Source organism: Channa argus, chromosome 17 (genome assembly GCF_033026475.1).
Source record: "Channa argus isolate prfri chromosome 17, Channa argus male v1.0, whole genome shotgun sequence".
NCBI lineage: Eukaryota > Metazoa > Chordata > Actinopteri > Anabantiformes > Channidae > Channa > Channa argus.
In genome coordinates, this window is record NC_090213.1 from 8,847,811 (window position 1) to 8,868,532 (window position 20,722).

The window sequence follows — 20,722 nt, forward strand, 5'->3', positions numbered from 1 at the left end:
GTCACAGAGAAACTTAGGGGGGAATTTAAGAGCATAAAGACATCAAAATGAGAAACTCCCAAATTAGCAAGTTGTCTTTTTAAATCTACAGATAAACAAGGACATTGAGTTGGGCAGGCTACCAGTTGGTGATATGCACCACTCCAGAACAACTGCCATGAAATTGTCCTTCAGCAAGGTTATTAATCCAAAAGCTCTTCTGGAGCTAATCTGAGGCCACTGGTGGAAAACTGGCACTGCTAGGATGTTCTGCAGTGAATATCTGTACCTTAGTGGAATTATGGGAAGGCAGAAAACCTTTACTAAATGTTATGAGAATCAAGCCTCAAATGCTGGAGATCCAGGAAAGATTCAGTTTTGTCTCTTGGCTCACATGCCTGTACAGTTAATCAAATCTGTGGTCTCAATTTATCCAGTCAGCGTGGATTGTGTAGACTAGTAAAGCCCTTACTTTGCAGAAGTGTATATTAAGAATGTCTGTGTGCTGGAGAAGCTTGTATTCGTGCAGTATTTTGGTTAAAACACAGGTATACAGTGTGACACCCTTGCAAACCAAGATGTAACTGGATGGTGACACATTGTAAAAGCATCCCAAGCTGTGGTAGTGAGGGTTTGGAGTACATTCCTGGATGGGGAGAGTGGAACAGTTCAAGCCCACATCTTGGCTCACTGAGCCCACTGAGCCCCCTGCCCTACATTCTGCTGCAAAGCATAGCTTTCTTTCCCCATTTACTCTAATAGATAACACACATTCCCCCTGCTGTGAGAAGGCCACAAATGCAAATGTATGCTCACACATAAATACGCACACATGCCACGGCATGGGCTCCGAACTAATCACTCTCACTTCACCACAACCATCAGTTAAGTTCTAAAATCCCAGCTGTTTTGGTTATTTAAACATTCCTCGTATGCCACTCATGTGCACGCACATGCAGTTGCTGTCGTTAACATAAATGCAGAGACAGAAATAGATGCTCTGTTGACAGCGTGGGGTCATAACGTTTAGTGGGAAAATCACTCTGCTGTGGAGCTCTCCCTCAGGCCCCACACAGGCATATCTACAGGGTACTATCTTCCATACTGAATATCCACATCTTTCAAACACAGGAGCTACTGGTAGTAACATTGCACAAGTAGACTGTCTCTCTAAATGGATCTAAGGACCAAGGAATTTGCTTGCAGGAAAGTTCTATTGTTGGTTGAAGTTGTTCCTATGATTCTTTTAAATTTAGTGTAACCTGGGAACATGCAGACTACAAATTCCTAACTGAAAGCACTAATGGATGTGGGAGAGGGTGTTCACTGTCGAAGTCAGCAAAGTCTCATCATTATCAGATGTACCAGTGGGTCAACAAGGATGTGACCCTCGCTGATTCATCAAACCAAGCCGCCCACCTAAACTCACTAATTCATATCAGGTTTATGAGGTAATGAGATGAGAAGTTTTGATTGGGTCAGAGACCTGCTGAGCTTTTCAAATGACGGAGACTGTCATTTGTTTAAGAGCACACACATTCAGTAGGTATTTTCCAACAGACGTCAAGGCTGACCTGAACAATGGTGCTATCTTTAACTGAAGGCAACAACTGTGCGCACAGTTAATAAAATCAGCACTTGGCAATGCTCAAGTCTTTTGGGACCTACGCTATGAATAGCGGTCTGCTAAAAGATAAAGTACAATTAACTAAAATTAACCCAGTATGTTCTCAACAATGCCTCTCAATATACAAATGGGTAAGTCTGCTTTTGTGCAGCACAAAATTCATCTCTATTATAGTGGGACAGTCCTACTGAGCTTGAGATGAATGTGAAATGAATAGGTGTCCAAATTTTCCCATTCTTTCCCAATCTTTAACGTGGTTGGATACATCAAAAGGCTTGTGATTCATTTTCAGTCAGTAGTCACGGGAAGACAGAGCATAATTCCATTATGTGTGAGTTATAAAGTTTTTATGCTATTTCTACACATCGTCAGAGGTCGATATCCAGTCGTGTTTGAGTAGAGATGTTTGTACCAAAGATTAAAGGTTTAGTTTGACTTTACTACTCATTGAGCGATTTAAATACACAGAATGCAAATCAGGATTCAGAGCAATAAAGTCTCTGGTTCGCTCCATCTGACAACGAGAAAGTTTTTTGCAGTTCAGCAAGGTGAGAATGAGCCTTTTTGAAACAACAACAGAAGAGCTAATTGAGAGGAGTGAGGTCAAGGATTGAATTATTGAGGCATCATTCAGCCTTTACTGCACTTCCTTGGTGGATTCATTGTCTAATTCAGTAGCTTCAGATTCACTGAACCGTTTAGTTTCAATATACTCTAAATTAAAAGTTTGACTTAAGATCTAATAAACAGTGTGAGTTTAGAAAGTGTGAACAAAGTGTGTAAGGACAGACACTAGTGTATGACCTTAGAGTCACATAAAGCGTTTAAGACCCTCCCCATAACACACATCGGCGTTTTAGTAAACACCAGAAATGACTACATTAAATTACAAGTCAGTGCCTTTTTTAGCCCATAACAAAATCACACAGCCGAGCTAATTACAGCATCTGTGTGTCATTATGCTCTCTATGATTTGATCCGGGGCATCACACAACACTGCTTTCTGCTTTACCATTTTGGCAAAACACTACCACCTGTCTCATATGGAACTTGTCTGTCATAGGTGCTTCTGTGTCCTGTCATTGAGCCGCATTGCAAAAACCTTTTTTATATTCTTGGCTTGAACTTGTTCATACAAGTGTTTAATGTCAGGTTTGCCAAAGCTTCTTATCTGCACAAAAAATTTGTTCCGACTGATTATTACCTCTTCAGGAGGAGTTGCATGGAATCCAACGGATATGACCAGCACAGTCCAGAATAAGTAATACTTTATTTATGTCACAGGAAGAAACTCCATAATGCCTTGAGCATCGTTAAACTGCAGTGTGGGAGTCGATGTGTTCACAAGCGTATAAGGAAGGGAGGCATGTTATTTCTTTATGTGTTGACATACGGCCTTATTAGAGGTCAGACTTGGACAGAGATAATGACGGTGAGGTGTGGGTCAGCCTGAGTCTGTCATCATTCTTATCACCACAAATACACACAGCACTCACATGCATATTACCATCCACCTTTTGTTTAGTCTTCTACTTCAACACTGAACTTGGTCTGTGTATTATTTGATTTGTATTTATTTTTTTTACGATTGCTGACTCTTGTACTCAACCTTGTTGAGACTCTCACTAACACAAATGCTTTTTGAAGAAACCTGTTTAATTTAACACAAGAAGCTGAACTTTAAATCAGGCTTGTCAGATGCTGTCTACAGAAGTTACAGAAACTCGTTTAACACAAAATTATACTTTAACTGGTTTTGACGATGCTCAGTACTAAGGACATACACACATTAGTGTGTAGCCAAAAAAGTAATAAAATTTGATACTCAGCTGGACTGAACCTGTCCCATTGTAACAGATGTTTTACAATACTCCACTATGGACTATTATTAGAACCAACTCTGAAAATAGACTTTGGTAGGTCCCATGCTACACTGAGAGCTGTTTTTGATCAAGAAAGAAGAGGAAGGGAGGACAGATGAAGGAGGAAAAGAGAGAGGAACCACTATAAACATTTCCTTTCATTTCTCCCCTTTCAGCTTGGGTATCTATGCATATAGCATCACTGAATGCATATATTGTTCTTTAGGGGGTGTTTTTTTTTTTTTTTGCACACACGCACACACACACAGAGCTACACTTACCGCACACACTCCACATAAATAGCCTTAGTTTTATGGGGCCATAGCTGATTATATCATTGTAGTTTGGGAAACTTTCCATATGAACTCAAAGCTTTAGCATTTCCAACCTCCTGCCGAGGCTTTCAGTGCACGGCTGGTTATCAGTCTGTCTTGCCATGTGTCTTTCCTGTTACATCCAGTCTGTGTCCTGTCGTTTTCTTCTGCCCCTGTCAACTCAGTCATGGTCTTAAAACAGCGTGAACCACCACCGATGCAGATGCATGTCCTCGGGGTTAAGAGTCGGCAGAGAAAGAGCACGAGAGAAACCGACAGAGAGAGGAGTGGCAGACACTGAGGCTGCCAGAGACACTTTTACAACAGTCTTTAAAATAAACACCTGCTGCCGTGGCTGAAGTGCCTGGTGTACATCAGCGATCCTGCAGTCTGTAACTGTATGACTGCGATTAGATAATGAAACTGAGCTAACAGGGTTACAAACTACCTCTCAAGCCCACGTGTCTTAATGAGATATACTGTATGGTATGAGCCCTTGGCAATACACAACTCAAAACTGCAGCAAGGGACCATTGCACATAATGTTGATTTACAGCGACACAATCTTTGAATGCAAAACTACCGTACAGTTTTATATACTTATTTTTATTTATTCATTTGTCCTTTTGGCTTATCCCATAAGTTCAGGATCCCCACAGCGGATCGTTAATCCGCATGTGGATTTGGCTGTTGAGGGTTCAGTGTCTTGCCCAGGGACAGTTCGACATGTGGTCAGGAAGAGCGGGCGCCTCCGACCCTATGGTCAGTGGGTGGCCACTCCATCAACACTTTATAATACTTGTACAAAAGTATAATTCATCTTAAATATTAAATGTAATTATTCACATTAAATGTTTCTCTCAGTATTCTGAAAAAGAAAATGCGCTTTGACGTTGATAGGTCAAACATAAATATAGCACAATACAGCAAATACAAATCACACATGGAAAAGTGAAAGAATCAGAACTAGCAGACAGAAATCTATATATGTTTATAAGTGCTAATTAATCAATTGAAAAGTGTTGATATTGGATTTTTATTATCTCTTTACTTCTGGCCAAATCTACAGTCACAATTTCCCCATTTTCCACCTTTATACTGAGCTGAAGTAACATGCCTTGGCTTAGACTACACAATTTTCCTATAAACACGCTTGTGTTTACCAAAATATACCAGCTGATTCATTTATTGGAATTAACCCATATAAAGAATAATAATTTCTTTATAGACATGATACTTTTACCTTAACATTTTCAGCATTTTTAAATGAAATGTATAGTAACCAACTATGATATGGTTCAAACAGGGTCGAGAACAGGAAAAAGAGATTAAGAATAAGGTCTGGCCTTTGGACAATTGCCAGACAAACATTTCATTAATTCAAACAAAGAGAAAAGTAGCTTTGGGTCTTTTAAAACTCTTTAAAAACAGTTTATGCTTTTATCTTTCAATAAATCACACGTGGTTATTGCAACCTTTGCTCTGTTGTTTCACTGTCTGTAGCTAATTTTGTTTTATTATTTTAAAATTAGTGTTACATGTAATAATTTATGATCAAGTCATCTTACGGGGAGTTCCATGCTAACAAAGCTGCATGGTTCAATAGCTTTTGTTGCAAGAGCTAAATTTCAATGTATCCTCCTCTAAAAAACACAGAACCCGGCAGTGACAACAACAGAACCATGATGGGTGTTTGCTTCTGTAAGCAAGTCACAAATATCTTGGTAAGCATATAACAAGCATCCCAAAATCTGACTGGTTTGGCTATGACTATAGCCAGACCTACAGAGGGCTGAACCCACAGTGGTCTCACTAAACAAACACAACTTGGAGGTCTGGCTTCACTATAGCTGACGGACGTCATTATGCACGTCGATTAAAAAACAAACACACTGCCAGAGAGGGACATCCAGCTTTTCAGTGTGGGCCTAGTGGTGGAAAATCCCCATCGGAGCGGATTAGACAGGGACAGGAAAGTGAAGAATAAAGGGAAGTGGAGTGCTGTCATTTCTTCAAATTTGGTGCAGCATGTTTTAGTATCGTGTGTCAAACATGCCATCTGACATGTGGCCTGCTACTGTGTGTTAAAAATTAATGGTTTACTTTGAATTCAACAGATTTTACTTGTGTTTTTGATTTGTTACAAAAAGCAGGTTAAATATAGTAATAGAATGTGGATTATTCTGACTCATCCAGCCAACTGTGTTACTGTTATTACTGGAGAAAAGTCGAGGATCCAAACTGAGACTGTCCCCTTATACAAGAACTAACTTTAGTTAGTCTGAGAGAAGAGTCGCTATTCCTGTGCTAAATCTAAAAACTATTAAATTGAGGTGATTTCAAATTTGCACTTTCTTCTGTGCATTGACTGGACAGATATGCTGTAACTTTCGTTTGAAACCAAACAAATAAAGCATTAGTTGTCACTTTTCCACATAATATCAGTATTTTAAAACAATATATGAACAGTGAGGTCACTTCAGGTGAAGTGTGTTGATTAGACACGCACCAGTATAAATATGTGTTGAAGGATGTAGCAAGCTCACCACTCAATTTGGGTTAAATAGTTCAACAGCTTCACAATAACATTTCCCAAAGTAAAATTGGAGCACTCAAGGAACAAGGCCAACAACCAACACAGAATGGCTTTGGTCCCTCGGGCAGCACTGCATTAAATACAGACATAATTCTGATGTGGAAATCATTGCATTGGCCTAAGAAGGCCTCTAAAAACCTTTGTCAGCAAGCAGAGTTTGTCACTGCATCAATAACCTAACATGCAAAGAAACAACCATATATAAACAAGGTCCAGACATGTACTACCTTCTCTGAGCCTAAGTTCATTTTAAATAGACTGAAGCAAATTGGAAAAATATCCTGTGGTTTGATGAGTCAATATTTGAAATTCTTTTTGGAAATCATGGAAGCTGTGTTAACCAGATTGTAGTATCATAAACCTCTAATAGTACACACATACACCTCAAAAGCAGTAAAAACCAAGTGGACGCTGGTGTCATGTTGCAGACAGGAAACAGATGGCCTGCTGGGGGAAAGAAAAGCAGAAAAAAGAATGCCAAAAAAGGCCAGAGAGAATGCTTTCCTCCTTCTTTTTTCTCTCTCCATTGCTGCTTTCATCATCCCTTCCTCCTCAGTTGGAAAGAAAAGGAAGAGCAAGGCTGTGGTGGTGTTTGGAGGGTAGATCAGTGGGCTCTGGCTCCAGATCAGAGTGATGGAGTTCTCTGGGAGATTTTTAAATAACAGCCCGCGTGGCTCTGCTGTACTGGGTTAGGCTGGGACTCAGAGCCTGTAGGCTATTTAAGACAGACCGTAGAACACATGCCAATGGGTGAGAATATATTTACGCCTTCTGAGAAAAATATAGCTATCAAGTGCAATGGTTAATATTAGCTCATGTTATGCAGGTGGTAAAGAGGGTTCGAGATTTTAATAAACCAGAAATCTCTATTAATTCAGACATCCTGATATGATCCTCATTAAAGAAAATGTAGAGGAAAGTGTTATGCATCACTTATTATAATAAACTGATACATGGAGGTGATGAGGCATTTTCAACAGATGACCTGTGAAGTTTGCTTCCTTGAAAACAACCTCCTGACCTTTTCCTGGTACACAGATTGACCCTTCAACTGTGGATAAGTGATAACCTTTGACCCTGAAAACAGGACTTAGAGATCAATATTGTCTTAAGCAGCACTGGCTGTTTGAGGCTGTGATCCATCACGTTCATTTGAAGTCTGTTCTCAGCTTCTGTGTTTCCAAATCTTCAGTCCTAGATCGTTATCATGGAGAGGCTCTCATGCCAAGACAAAGTCAGATCTTCTGGTGTGGAGACAGTATCTCAAGGATCTAAAAGATTTTAGGTTTAACCGATTTCTGGTGTCAAACTTCTGGAAGCAAAATCTGAGACCTGCTGATCAACTTTTAATACATACTAATACAATTTGAATACACTTTCTTACTGTAGGCCATATGTTTTATTAGTTACAAATAATTTTTAGGGGATGAGTGTTTTCACATTTTTTAACAACATTTTAACATCTTTTAACGTTTAAGTTTAGGCAGAACAGATAGGATCTTTTTTTTTTTTTTATCAGACACTTACACAGAAGAATATAAAATATTATTATAGCAAGTTTTACAGAGTTTTCTTCCAGTTTTTCTAAGAGATTCTTTTAAAAAAAATCGATCAACGCCATCTCTACGTGCTCTACTCTACTGAAGCTGCTCGGTCATTCCTCAGGCTTTGATGCAGTATCCATCTTGTGTTTATTTTGAGCATGTTTCTCTCCTACTTTATCTCTCATTTTGTTTGCCATGTTTTTTTTTCTCCTAATACAAAATGGAAATATTTAATCATATTTGGTAATAGTAGCAGTCCGTCTCAGGTGTAGGCAATCCAAATCTCAAGCAATTTAGTGATTAAGATCACTGCTATGATATCTAGTTATCATAGAAAAACCACACTTCTGTAGTGCACCACTGAGCTCCTTTTCACATGTGCAGTGTGTCTTGGAGGTTCAATACCAAGCGCAGGAGCTGCCCGTGTAAGAAGCTGCTGCCTTAGTAAATCAGATGGTGAATATATACAGTCGAGAACTCAATGAAAACCACAGTTTTCATGTGACTTTCTTAGTCCATCTGGTTCTCTGTTCTTGTTTCCAACATCAATAGCTAGTTCTTGTATGTAAATATTGCCTCCCCACTTTAAAGTTGAGACAGCAAAAGGGCTAAATTCAAAGCTCTGTGTCTTATTAGATATTACTTGCACAAATTTACATCAGAGCAGATGTTCTTTAACTGGCACACATCTGAAAACCTGCTGAACATCTGCAGCTAGACATTTAATGCTTCATTCTAAAACCCAATGCTGTAAAACCCGCAGACATCAATAAGCATGTCTGCTAATTTCTTAAACCTGAACTACAGCTGTGATAAAACAACTAAGGGAACCCAACCCAAAACACATGTTTATTGTACATTAAAAACGTACTAAATTCTAAACGTAAAGCATATGTTTATAGGGAGAATCCTTCTTTCCTTATCTCTACTTTGAGTCTTTGCAAAATATTCAACCTTTATTGGAAGACTCAATGGATTGTTGAGGACTGTGCGGGCTCTTTGATCGTCTGCAGACTTCTAATAAAAAAAAAAAAACATCCCAGTCAAAACATAAAAGTGTTTATTTAAAAGCAATGCACTGTATCTCCTCCTCCCATGGATCTTTGTTTCTCTTTTTATTTATCTCATTTTAAGCACTTTGTAAAAGCTACTGTGAGTTGATGACATGTTAGCCAAAGCTTACCAACAGCAGTTCAAACATTAAAATTAAATTTTAATGAATAACTTCTTAAAAATACATGTTATAAATGTCTCCCCCAAACATCCCTTTTATCACATCATTCAACAAAATCTTCCTCCAAATTAAGTTTGGAGGCAAAAGGGTAGAATTCAAAGCTTGGTGTACAGCACATGTTACTGGGCCTAGAGCAATTCTTGGCTCTCACAACAAATTGACTTTAATGAGGGTGAGAGAAGGGGGAGTAGAGAGGAAGAAGTAGGGAGGGCTGTAAAAACACACCACATACTACTCTATGCCAGTCGCCATGAAAAGAACAGCGGCATTGCTGCTTTCACTTCACAACATTTCTAACAGTAACATACACAGGCATGCTACACACTAACACACTCACTGAATGAAAACAATATACACTACATCTTTATAGGGGTAAAATAATTTTAAGCACATTATTATGTACAAAATGTGCTTGGGTAGTTGCTGAATTGGGAGAGTTGTAAATTGCAATATCAAACATCATCCAACTTTTGCTCCAAGGAGGTAAAAACGATTACTGGCAGATAAGAGATGACCTACATCTGGTATACACAAAGCTAGACGGACAGGAAAGTAAGTAAACATACACACCTTTGGCAAAAGAGATGCATGAACACACATAGTTGGTTTGCACCTTAACACTGAACTTTTTCTGTTTTCCTCTTGGTGCACTGCTATGGTTTAATTAACTGGAAAACTCAGAAGGGTCTTCTGAGGCCAGCACACCCCAAGGACACATACACAGACACACTCACTTTCTCTTAGAGGAGCAGTGTCCCTCACCCTAACCAGGGTGGAGAGGCTTTGGAGAGTAAATTAATTTTCCTGGGTGAGCAGGGTTTGCTAAGGAGCTACTAAAAAGCCTGACATTCTGTTGAATAAAGAAACTCAATAAGTTGTCTGGCAGGCTGTCTTCAGGCCCACGTCCTTCAAATGTGAAAATGAACAGAACATATAGTACATGTACACATCAGCCCACTGCATGGTATCACTGCTCACTACTTCTTTCTCTGCAACACCAAGTGAGACAAACAAAAAACATATGGTGAACTCAAAGCTACATATACTGTGTCTTATACATGTTTGTTCTCTGAAACAGATGAGTGTTTCTAATTTTAAAGGTTTTATTGCTTGATAAATGTCTTCTACTTTGTTCAAAAGTTACTTCTCTTCTATTAGAAAGTATTTTCATGGCAGCACAAAATTGATCAATCCAGTGTCTGTGTGTTGACTCCCCAGATGTTTTTTTTTTGGTTCCTGCCATGGATGTAACCCAATTATTTTTTTCGCTCATCCCAACTTGCTGACTTAATGGTGAAAATCTGCCAGGATCTGGGGGACTTACACCCACATTCTCACTGGGAGATAACTGACTTCCCACAACTATAAGATTCCTCTAATCCCTCAATAAAAGAGAAACAAAAAGGGGGGAAATATTAAAACATTAATCCATTTCAAAGAAATGGACCAAGAGGAATGGAAGTTAAATAATTGAAGATGAACTATAAAGAAGAGGGATCTGGCTTTCGGAAGGTGAGCTGGCTTACGGAGAACTGTAGTGTATAATTAGTTATGGTTCCTGATGGATATGATAGAGTTGGTTTAAAGATATAGGATAAGATAATAAAAGGACTAGATAATCTCTAGTTTCTCTTTAAATTGTCAGGTGTGCAAGCCATCGTGGTAGCAACAAATTAAAGTAGTGTAAAGGTAAACATGGTTAGCACTTCTGAATCTGGTCATTTGAGCTCCAAACTTTATCTCAGTGAGGGACGCCAAATGATGCCCTTCCAAAATCTCAGGGGAGGGAACCCCAAATTAAGGGTGAGCCACTGGTTCCTGGTACCACAACAACACTCTTGCACATCGAGGCATCAAGACACAAGCCTCTTCACTAGTGCTCTGGGATCAACCTTTTGGATCCCCCACTCTACTCGTCTGACCCAGCCTCTTGTGAATCATGATGCTTCCCCAAAAACTAAGGCCAACATGCCTAATTAATGCTACAAGATGACATATTCAAAGCAGTAAATGAAGGCCTTGCCAATGTAAAAAGAAAGATTAACAGGAATAAAGAAGGGGGATTAGAGTGGGATATATGGGCGACAGAGGAACCCTAGCATCGCTTGCAAACAGCTGCATGTTACTGTTGAAAATTGCCAGGAAGTATTGTTGGGGGGACACATCTGCTTTGGCTATTAGGGGACCCCCTCATCCTCCCAGTACCTTTCAAAATGACTTTTATTTAAAGTATTTCTTTAAAGAACAACTCATCCTTGAGGGAAAGAGGGAAGGATAGGCAGAATAGTTCGGAAGGAAAAAAGAACACCCCTCTAAGAGAGCTGAAGCCATTAGGAATGCATGCTGAGCCGAGGACGGGGAGGAAAGGGATACAAATCAAATCCAGGGTAGAGGAAAAAAAAGAAGGCATTGGAAAGGAAAGAGGGCTTTGCTTTTCTGTGAGAGAACCAGGCCAAAGCTTACTGGAGTGCCAGGTTCCATTCTGACTAGACAAAGTAAATAAAACCACTTGATGAAACGGAAGTGAACGGATGGTGGAAAGAGCGCCCTGAGCACAGGTTATGAAGCCATACGAAGCCAACATGATGAAGAAAGGGAGAACAAGAAGGTCTGGATTTCTGCTTGATCTGTTTTCACAACTGAGCAGTCAACCTTATCTGATGGTCTGACAGATTTATGCAGATTATCACAGCATTGTCAAACATAGAGGGGGAAAGGTGTGCAAAAGAGACAAAAGACAGGCGCCCAATCATTTTGTTGCATGTTAACCATTTCTACTGTGATATACAATAAATCTCTCTCTACATCTTCAGAGGGGATCCAGAATGCTAATCTGAAGGAATTTTTAAAAAAGCCAGCAGATCAAAATGCGCGCCAAAGCAGGCCGGGCTCATTCCTGTTCCTGTGCTGTCAGACTCTGGCCTGCCCTCTCTTCTCGTAACCCAAACCACACACTAATTCATAAATTACAAACAAAGAGTCCCTTGTGGTTTGGGAGAGACAGGGCTGCCACTGCAAACTGGTGCTACAGGGGAACGGCTAGGCGTCAATTAGTGGGAAACCTGGCTGAGATAGGTGTGGATGCATGCACACAAAAAACAGACTCGCACATTTAAAGTTTTACAAACAGGGAGGCAGGAGCACAGGCCTATTGTATACACATATTCACAACAGACACACACACACACACACACACCCCATTTGGAGACCATCTAAACAATTTTGTCATTTAAAAAAAAAAAACAGGGCATGACTGCACTATTGTTTGGAGCAGCTCTCTGTGCTTCTCTCTCCTCTTTTACGAGGGGTGACGTGGGTATGGCTGTTGTGTATACACTGTTCGGAGTAAAGCCTTGTCAGTGTAGACCTCAAACCAGGCTTCTTTACAAAACACATGCGATTGATTGCAGGAGAGGCTGCTTCAATAGGATGTGTCAATGAGACACTAAAACTGTTTGGAGTTCAACATCGGATCAAACGAAGACACAGAATTATGAGGTTGGCTTCCCTTGTTCCCAAATGTCAGACTCATATACAGCTAAATAAAATAAAAAAATTGGACACTTCTTTTATTACCTGTATTTTTATCATTATGTTTCATGCTATAACACAGTGAATATACTGAGTCCCACATAACATAATTGAGAATAGATAAAAGCGGCAACAGACATCTAACCAGACCAACCAATCAGCCAAACTTCTAGTCCAGAAGTCTGGAAGATTAAACTGGCCACACAGAAAATAATGGAGAAAAACTGTTTCACTAACACACACTTTTTTCTGTTTAAGCAAAAAAAGGTCAACATACTGCTTTCAGGTGCCCTGTTGGTTTAACTGAATTGTGCACCCTGTGGTTAACAACAGTGGAGTCAATCAGCTGCCAACAGAGGCTGTTCGGATCAATATGACCTGATCATTAGGAAAAAACACTGACCACCCGTAAGAAAACATACCCAAGGAAAGTGTACAACATGAGTTTTACAGTTCAGTGAACTACTGATACTGACAGGGGTGTTGTCAGGTATCGGCTTAGTCTGTGCAGAACAGTATGTGCATACTTTTGTCTGTATCTAAGTGATCTCATACAGTGGCTCCTACGTTTACCTCTTCTGTCCACACGTGAGACCTACAGTTCAGAGCCTAATCCAGTCAGCCAACCTGGAAAATCTCCCTTTGTGCTTCCGAACACTTGTTTCCTCATGTTTCAGACACACACACACACACACACACAAACACACACACACACACTAACTTTCAAATAATTAACAAAGACACCAATCTATTCACTCTGTCACACTGTTAACAGCGGTTACATTCCTACAGGCGATACAAGGTGAGGCATTTAAATTTTACAGCAGGTACAATCTCCTCCTAAACATCCAAAGGTTAAAGCTTTTATGCAGGAAAGCAAATAGGATGGTCCTATTTCACAAACGACATAAAAAAGTCTGACAACTTCATTTCAAGGGGTGTTCAGTGTTCAGGTGGCACTTACACACTTTGCTCAATGGAAAATTCTCCTGGGTCCAGGCAGTAACTTTCTCTTTGAGAGTTGTGTTTGTGTGCGGTTGTCTCTCTTGTCAAACACTCACCCTCCTCCTCTTCCTCCTCCTCCTGTCCGTCCCGCTGGGAGAGTTGGGACCAGCTTTGCCGTAAAAACAAGCGCTCACGTGAATAGTCCACCGTGGGTCCGACCAGAATGAGGGAGCACAGCCCAAAAAAGGAGAAGAAAGAAGGAGGGAGGGAGGGAAAAAGGGATAGCCCCTTTAAGAAGGTATGGTTCTTTATGGTGACTCCCCCTTTTTAAGCCAAATGAAGTATGAAGAGAGCTTCCTTTTCTTTTCTTCTTCTCATCCAGAGAGAATACCTAGTGGAGGCTCTTCTATTGATTCACCTTTTTCTAGTTTTCGCTTCCTTCCTACTCACACAGAAAGAGAAAGTTAAACCAGACTTTAGACAACTGGAATGTAACAGCAGGAGAGAGAGCAAGAGACAGAGTGAGGTGGTGAGGGAGGTAGTGAGAGAGAGAGAGAGAGGGACATGTAATGTCCCTCCACACAGCCCACTGCCATGTGAGTGAGCAGTCAAAGAGAAGTGGAGACTGGAGGAAAGGAGCAGGCAGGGGAGGGGGAGGAGGAGGAGGAGGAAGAGGGGGCTTTGAGCGTACGTACAAGTGTGTGAGACTAAGGGAATGAGAGAGAGACATAGACAGAGAGACATGAAAAAAGTTCATGTGGAACTCCAGGAATGAATCTGAGAATTTCATTCAACTCAGACTGGAAATCTGGGAAAGTTGTGTCAGAAGTTATTGAGTGTTTTGCTCTAAACTGCATGTAAGTTAAAGTATATCATACATTATACTTATGCAGTAGGACTTCATACTGTTATATACACTGCATTTTACTAGAAATTAATTAGTTGGAGTAGTTCATTGCAATACTGGATTTCCTTGATTTATTATTACTTTATTATTACTGAAATAGGGGGCCTCTTACACATTCCTGTCTGATAATGTATGTTTATTGGTCATCAGCTTTCCTGTTTCTTTTACACAAGTAAAGAATAAAGTATAACATGACTGAATCAAAATTTTATATTTATAATGAAATATTGAGTTTTCTTGTAAACAAAGTTAAGTTTACCCCTGGGTAGCAAATGGGCAGGAAGCAGCAGGAGGGGTGTCCTCAAATGCACAGGAAGTTTTTTTTATTGTGCCAAACATACTAAAATACTTGGGATGAGGCAGAAACATTTTGATTGCTATGCAGTGCAGACTTTGTCTTTTTAAAAACCTAAAGAATTAAACAAGTCACATCAATAAACTATTTAACCTGGAGGTAAAATAACAAAAATTCAGATTTCAGTACATAACAAAGCCCCACACTTTTACATTAGTAAACAATATAATGCAGAATATATTTCCTACTGTAAAAACAGGAGGAATAAAGAAGTGATAATGCACGCTTACTTCCACATGGCCTGGAAGCTTTACAGATAACTTTATATATGGTTACTCCTCCCAACCTTAGCATTCATTGCTCCACAATAGTCTGCTCCGCTTTGCCACATAGTTTTGCCCAAAAAGTTCAGAATCATGATAAGTTCAACTTCACAACATCTCCACAAGTGACCTATTTTTTGGGGTAAAAATATATCAGCAATCTTTAACATGGTGGCTCAGTGGTAGAGCACTGGGTGTGGATGCAGCAGGCCGCGGATTCGCCCAGCCACCGAGGGCAACCTTGGTGGCGGTCCCGAGCCTGGAAAGAACGGGAGGGTTGCAGCAGGAAGAGCGTCAACATGAGGATCCAAGAACAAGCTGAAAGCAGTTGATCTTTTGATCAGCAATGTTTAACAATTTCTCGAAACATAACAGTCAGTATGTTGTGTCTGTCTGACACAATGAACCAGCTCATCCAGGTTGCAGACGAATGGATATTGCCCGTGGATAGGTTTAATTCATTTTTGGTTATAGAATCAGAATGTGGATAGTTGAAAAGATCATTTAGAAAAGGCCTGAAACTAGGCCTTAACTGTGAATCTCTCCCCCTTAATCCAAACTCAGACTCCAGATACACATGCACACACCCACACACAAAATAAATTCTCCCCTTTCTCCCAGTACCCCTTCCCCGTCCACCACGGAAGGAAAACTGAAACCAGCCACAGACTGGAAAGCATTATTGCCCCTCACTCACCCCCCAACACACTCTACAAACCGATGAAAATAAGAACGATAAGGTTGGATCACAAAAAGAGAGTAGTTTTCTGCTGTTTTCTGCTGGTAGTGTGAACAGTTTACGAGTTTGTGAAGCCGACAAAGTTGGCAGCGAGTTCTCATACAGAGATCTGCTTATTTTGCAGTTTCCAGCCCAACAAAGAAGCAGTTGCTCATTTGGGAAAACAGGCCAAGCAAAAACCACAGAGGACGGGGGAGATGTTTGTGTGTACAGTGTTTAGGCATTCAGTTTGTCCATCTACTGTATAATCCATCTGGGCTTGTTTTAATGTTAGTATGCCTATTTGTGACTGTATACATGTGTTTGTGTGCAAACATATCACAGTAGGAATGAACTACAATACAGTACATGCTTTTATTATCTGACATTTCTGAAGCAAACAAACAGCCTAAAGCCAAAAACAGAACATTGCTCTACTCTGGAAAGTGCTTTCTATGTTGGGTTACTAAAGTGGTCCGGGGGACATAATTGGCTCTGAGCAACGACAGCAGAGCCCTCAAACCGAATATGATAGAGGCCTCTCTTTCTGCAGAGAGGAAGAACAGACATCGATTCTACAGTGTCATGCGACTGTCCACATAATGATGGAGAACTGAGGATTTCTGCATGTTAGATTATACTGCAGAATTCATACCAAAAATTAACTAAAGAAAACAATATCAATATTATCTGTGAATCGCATTGGTGACAATGTGTAAAGTATTTCAAAATGGAAACATCAAAGCAAAGTACATGTACATACAATCTGTATGTAAGTCGAGTACATGTTGATGGTGTCTATGGATGTAACCACTTAAAACCACCACACAGAAACAATGTCGGTATTCAGGTGAGGATGCATTCAAAGGTTATAATTGAATTAATCATTCCCAGTGAGCACTAAGCTGGCCCGGATCCTATCAAGCTTATCCAGTCACCTGTGTTATCTGTCTGTATCTGCACAGGCCCCTGTTGTTGCTTCCGCACCATGTTTACTAAGCACTCTGTATTGTAGACAGAGGAATCAAAGCATCTGGCTGAGACACACTAGTTTCTGCTTTGCCATTTGTTTTATTTGTTTTCATTTTTTAAAGGTTTGAAACCATGTTCTGAGAACACACTTTGACTTGTATTAGTCATGATATACAAAGGGTAAAAAAAATAAACCAATGGGAAACAGCTTCTAAATGTTTTACTTAGAAGACAGACATTTAAAGACACATTTTGCTTTGAACAATGCAACGTCAGTAGCAGAAATTAAACATTTTGGCAAGAACATTTTTGCTATAGAATTAATGAAAGATGAAATTGTATAATGGGGATGGTTTCCTGAGAATTAAGGAAGCAGCTACCAGTTTGGTTTTCAATTGCTTAAAAGCACTTTGACAAATTCAGTCTACATAACCAATTACTCCCAATGTCTAAATACATATTTTCTGTCAGTCACCGAAGTGCATCGTTCAAATAACAGGTTCAACCTTTAGGATGATCATTGTGTGCTTGGTGGGAAAAAATGGACGGAGTGGAGCCAGAAGGACAATGGCAGGGAAAGGTTTACAGGTTGATGGGACTACAGAGATGAATCAGGATGAAGAAGACAGACTAAGAGGAGGAAGCAACTCTGCAAATTCGTCAAAAGTGTGTGGTTGGGGGAAAAAGGGGAAAGGGCCGCGGGGGAAGTCAGAGAATCTGCAAAAGCTCAAAAGTGCAAGGGAACATAACACCTCATTTGTTTCAAATCAAATTTCTCTAAGATTTGTTCTAATCTGATTAAGGTTGTAACAGGATTTCCATAAGGACCAGAGATCACATCCTGGGTATACTAGTCTTGTAATGTAAGACCAAACCACAAGCTCTACACTGTAGCTCAGTGCGTATGTGTTTGTAGGCGAGAAAATATACAATTAAAATGTGTTTATGTGCAGTTTATGATGCTTGCGTGCACAAAACAGCCAGCAGACAGCTGATGATGTAAGTCGATCATCAGCTGACTGCATGCTGGCAATGCACAACCCCATAACTCCTGGCATCAGCAAGTCACCAGGCCAACAGTGGGCTGCCGCCAAAATCTTGCTTCATGTTCCTTGTCCTGTTTCAGTTAAAGCCTAAAGTGGCTTTACTAACAGACACTACAGTTTAGAGGAGACTCTTTAATCTAAAGCAAAATACTCGGGGTTGGACAAGACACCACAGACATGGCATCGTCCCAGTCACACTGAATGCCTTTTATGGGTACTGAACCAACCAGCAGCAGTGCTCCTGACAGTGTGAGATGAGGCTGCTTATTCATATATTCTGTAGAGCTGGGGTTTTTTACAAGGCCAGGGAGCATTGAAGGTGGGGGTTTAGGAGGGCACTTCATTCCTTTCTACTTATCTCTCCGCTTCGAGTCACTTTGGTTCATGTCTGGTTCAAATAGTTTTTTAAAAACACCTCTTCTAGAGAAGGAGAAATGAGAGTCAGTATCCTCTGATGTTTCCACTAAAGTATTTGAAAGTTAAACTAGTCCTATGATTGTTCCTCTATTTCATATAACTGCATTTAGCCTGTTGTAGTCAACCACACCCACTTCTGCAGTGCATCCATTTGTAAACTTTTAAAGTTCAACTTATTTAAAGTTTAAGGCTTCATCACACAAAATGATATTTAAATCATAGTTGAATAGTTGGTTATCTGTCAATCAATAGTTTTGCCTCCTTTATTCCATCCTTTATTTTTATCTCCGCTCCAGTAAAAGTATTTTCTAAAAGTAAGTAAGTATTAGTGATTGTAAATGCTCATAAACATTTATTTAGCTATGAAATTGTTCTGTGCTAAATTATATGTATTATGGAATAAACATTTATTTTATAAACTTAATATGTAAAAACTTATGTATTTACATATTACAGTATCTGTCACATCTTTTTGTCTTTGTATTTTTTTAACACTAAAAATAAAAACACAAGAAACACTGAAACATTCATAATTTAAATGACAAACTGAAGAGCAGATGTTTATGAATATGACAGGTAATTGCAGCAAACCTTTAAATCTATTAACCAGACCTAACATGTGGCAGAGATTAAAGTTTTCAGCTCCTCAACTGAAAAATACAGTGGGGAACTAGTGTCTTTGGTTATCGTCATATCGTACCATATGTTGCATTCTTTTTCCAACAGCGTTTATAATTTATTACTGTTAGTGTTTGTTTGCTTCACTGTACACAGTAATTCTTGAGAATCCTCCAGGCCTGTAACTATAGGATGAACTGTATGAGGGGTAAAAATGGGGCCCAGCAGCAGCTACTGGCTGCTGTGCAGCAGCTCCACACCGAGTGGGCCAAAATAAACATCTTCCCCACAGTCTCCTCTGCTGACATGACGTGAGTGTGTGCTGGGCAGCTGGCAAAGTCCGTGACTCGCAGCGGTCAAATGTGTACCTCAAGCATCTTTGTGCTATTTATGCGTATGTGTACAGCACAGTGTGTCTGCCTAACCAACTGGGACAATTCAAACCCTCAAGCTTCTGAATTACATCTTTATCTTCCTCTGTTTTCCCTTGTTACATCTAAATCAGCACCCCCACACAGCCATGTGTAGGCAGCCACAGACTCCAGTACCCGTGTCTATTAAAAACACCAATGGCACAGTCCGGTGACAACCCCACTGTCAGTCCCCGCAGTTTGGTTTCTAAGTGAGGACTTCACTGAAATGAACCGAACCAGCAGATTTTATCCCTGAATGGACGCCCACATTTTACTGCTATAGAAAAATGAAGGCGTCGTCAGCAATTTAGAAAAACATAAAAAAGAATATTTAACTTGAGGGCATGGACATTTTTTGTGTGTGGACAATGAAGGAATGAAATCAGTCCTCCGATAGCTTTATACTACTATCATAATATTTGTGCTCATTTGTGATTTTAGTTTTAGTCCATTTTCTGTGACTTTCAACAACCAGAAGAATGCAAGGATTTATTAATCAAAAAAAAAGAAGCCGTCTTGGCTTTCAGATATGTCATGTCTGGGACCATGACTGCTGTGGCTGTTTTTTCCTCTTTATAATTATGTTTTCTAAACATTTCTCCTGAAAAACTGCTTTACTAATTGATTTTGTGGTGTCTACATACTGTCCAATTATTTGTGACCAAAGAAAAAATGAAACGCCAAACGTAGCAAACCCAATACATTTTCCTAAATGTATTCTGCTCACAAACATTATGAGATATCATCAAAACTTCACCAAGTCCAAAAAGACTTTTACATAATAACAAATATAAAATATTAATGGACACATTCAACTTTCATTAGGGTTTTTTTTAGGGATCCTGTTTCCATTTTGAGCTTTAAACACCAGGGCTGGAAAAGCCTGAGCTGCCTGCTCCCCTGAGGCCCCTCATGCTCCAACCCCAGATCCTATGTGAGCCAGTGCCCCAATTAATCAGTTTCCTCAGCAATTAGACCAGTTCATATGCTTTCATACCCCCAAAGGTGTTTGCTGGTTCAAAAGAGGCTGTGTGGCTTGTTAAGCGTAACCCATAACACCACAGTGATCAATCTTAAGCAAATGTCTAAAAGGGGAGTTTAAGTATAGAGGCCAACTCATCTTGATATAAAGTGCGAAGCCTTAAAACCTCTCAGGGCACGAAATGCGCTGTGTCTAACTGACACAGGAAGGAAGATGAGAAGAAAGTCAAACCAATCTTTGATGTGATCAGCATGGACATCAACAGTATATATCATACTTTGTCACATTTTAGTTTGGATTTATTAGTGTCCTCCACTGTACAGAAATACACACATGTATTCGCAAGCTGTATAAACAGGACTCTCCCTACAATAACTGTACCAACTCATGACCATAAAG

The 20,722-nt window shown here is 39.9% G+C and overlaps 1 protein-coding gene across 4 annotated transcripts in view; it reads right to left on the reverse strand.

Annotated features, from left to right (window-relative positions):
- LOC137102588 (protein eva-1 homolog A) overlaps positions 1–20,722 on the reverse strand; it is a 62,092-nt gene that overhangs the window by 10,091 nt on the left and 31,279 nt on the right. The window contains exon 1 of one of the 4 annotated variants that reach the window (XM_067482246.1): positions 13,749–13,954. The exons of 1 other annotated variant lie outside the window; for it this stretch is intronic. Coding sequence is in view for 1 of the 3 variants with exons in the window: in XM_067482243.1 (XP_067338344.1) it covers positions 3,750–3,828 (79 nt within the window). In the remaining 2 variants the exon portion in view is untranslated. Of the gene's footprint in view, positions 1–3,749; positions 5,010–13,651; positions 13,955–20,722 lie in introns of those variants that run through there. 2 more of the 4 variants (XM_067482245.1, XM_067482243.1) reach the window with 2 other exon arrangements.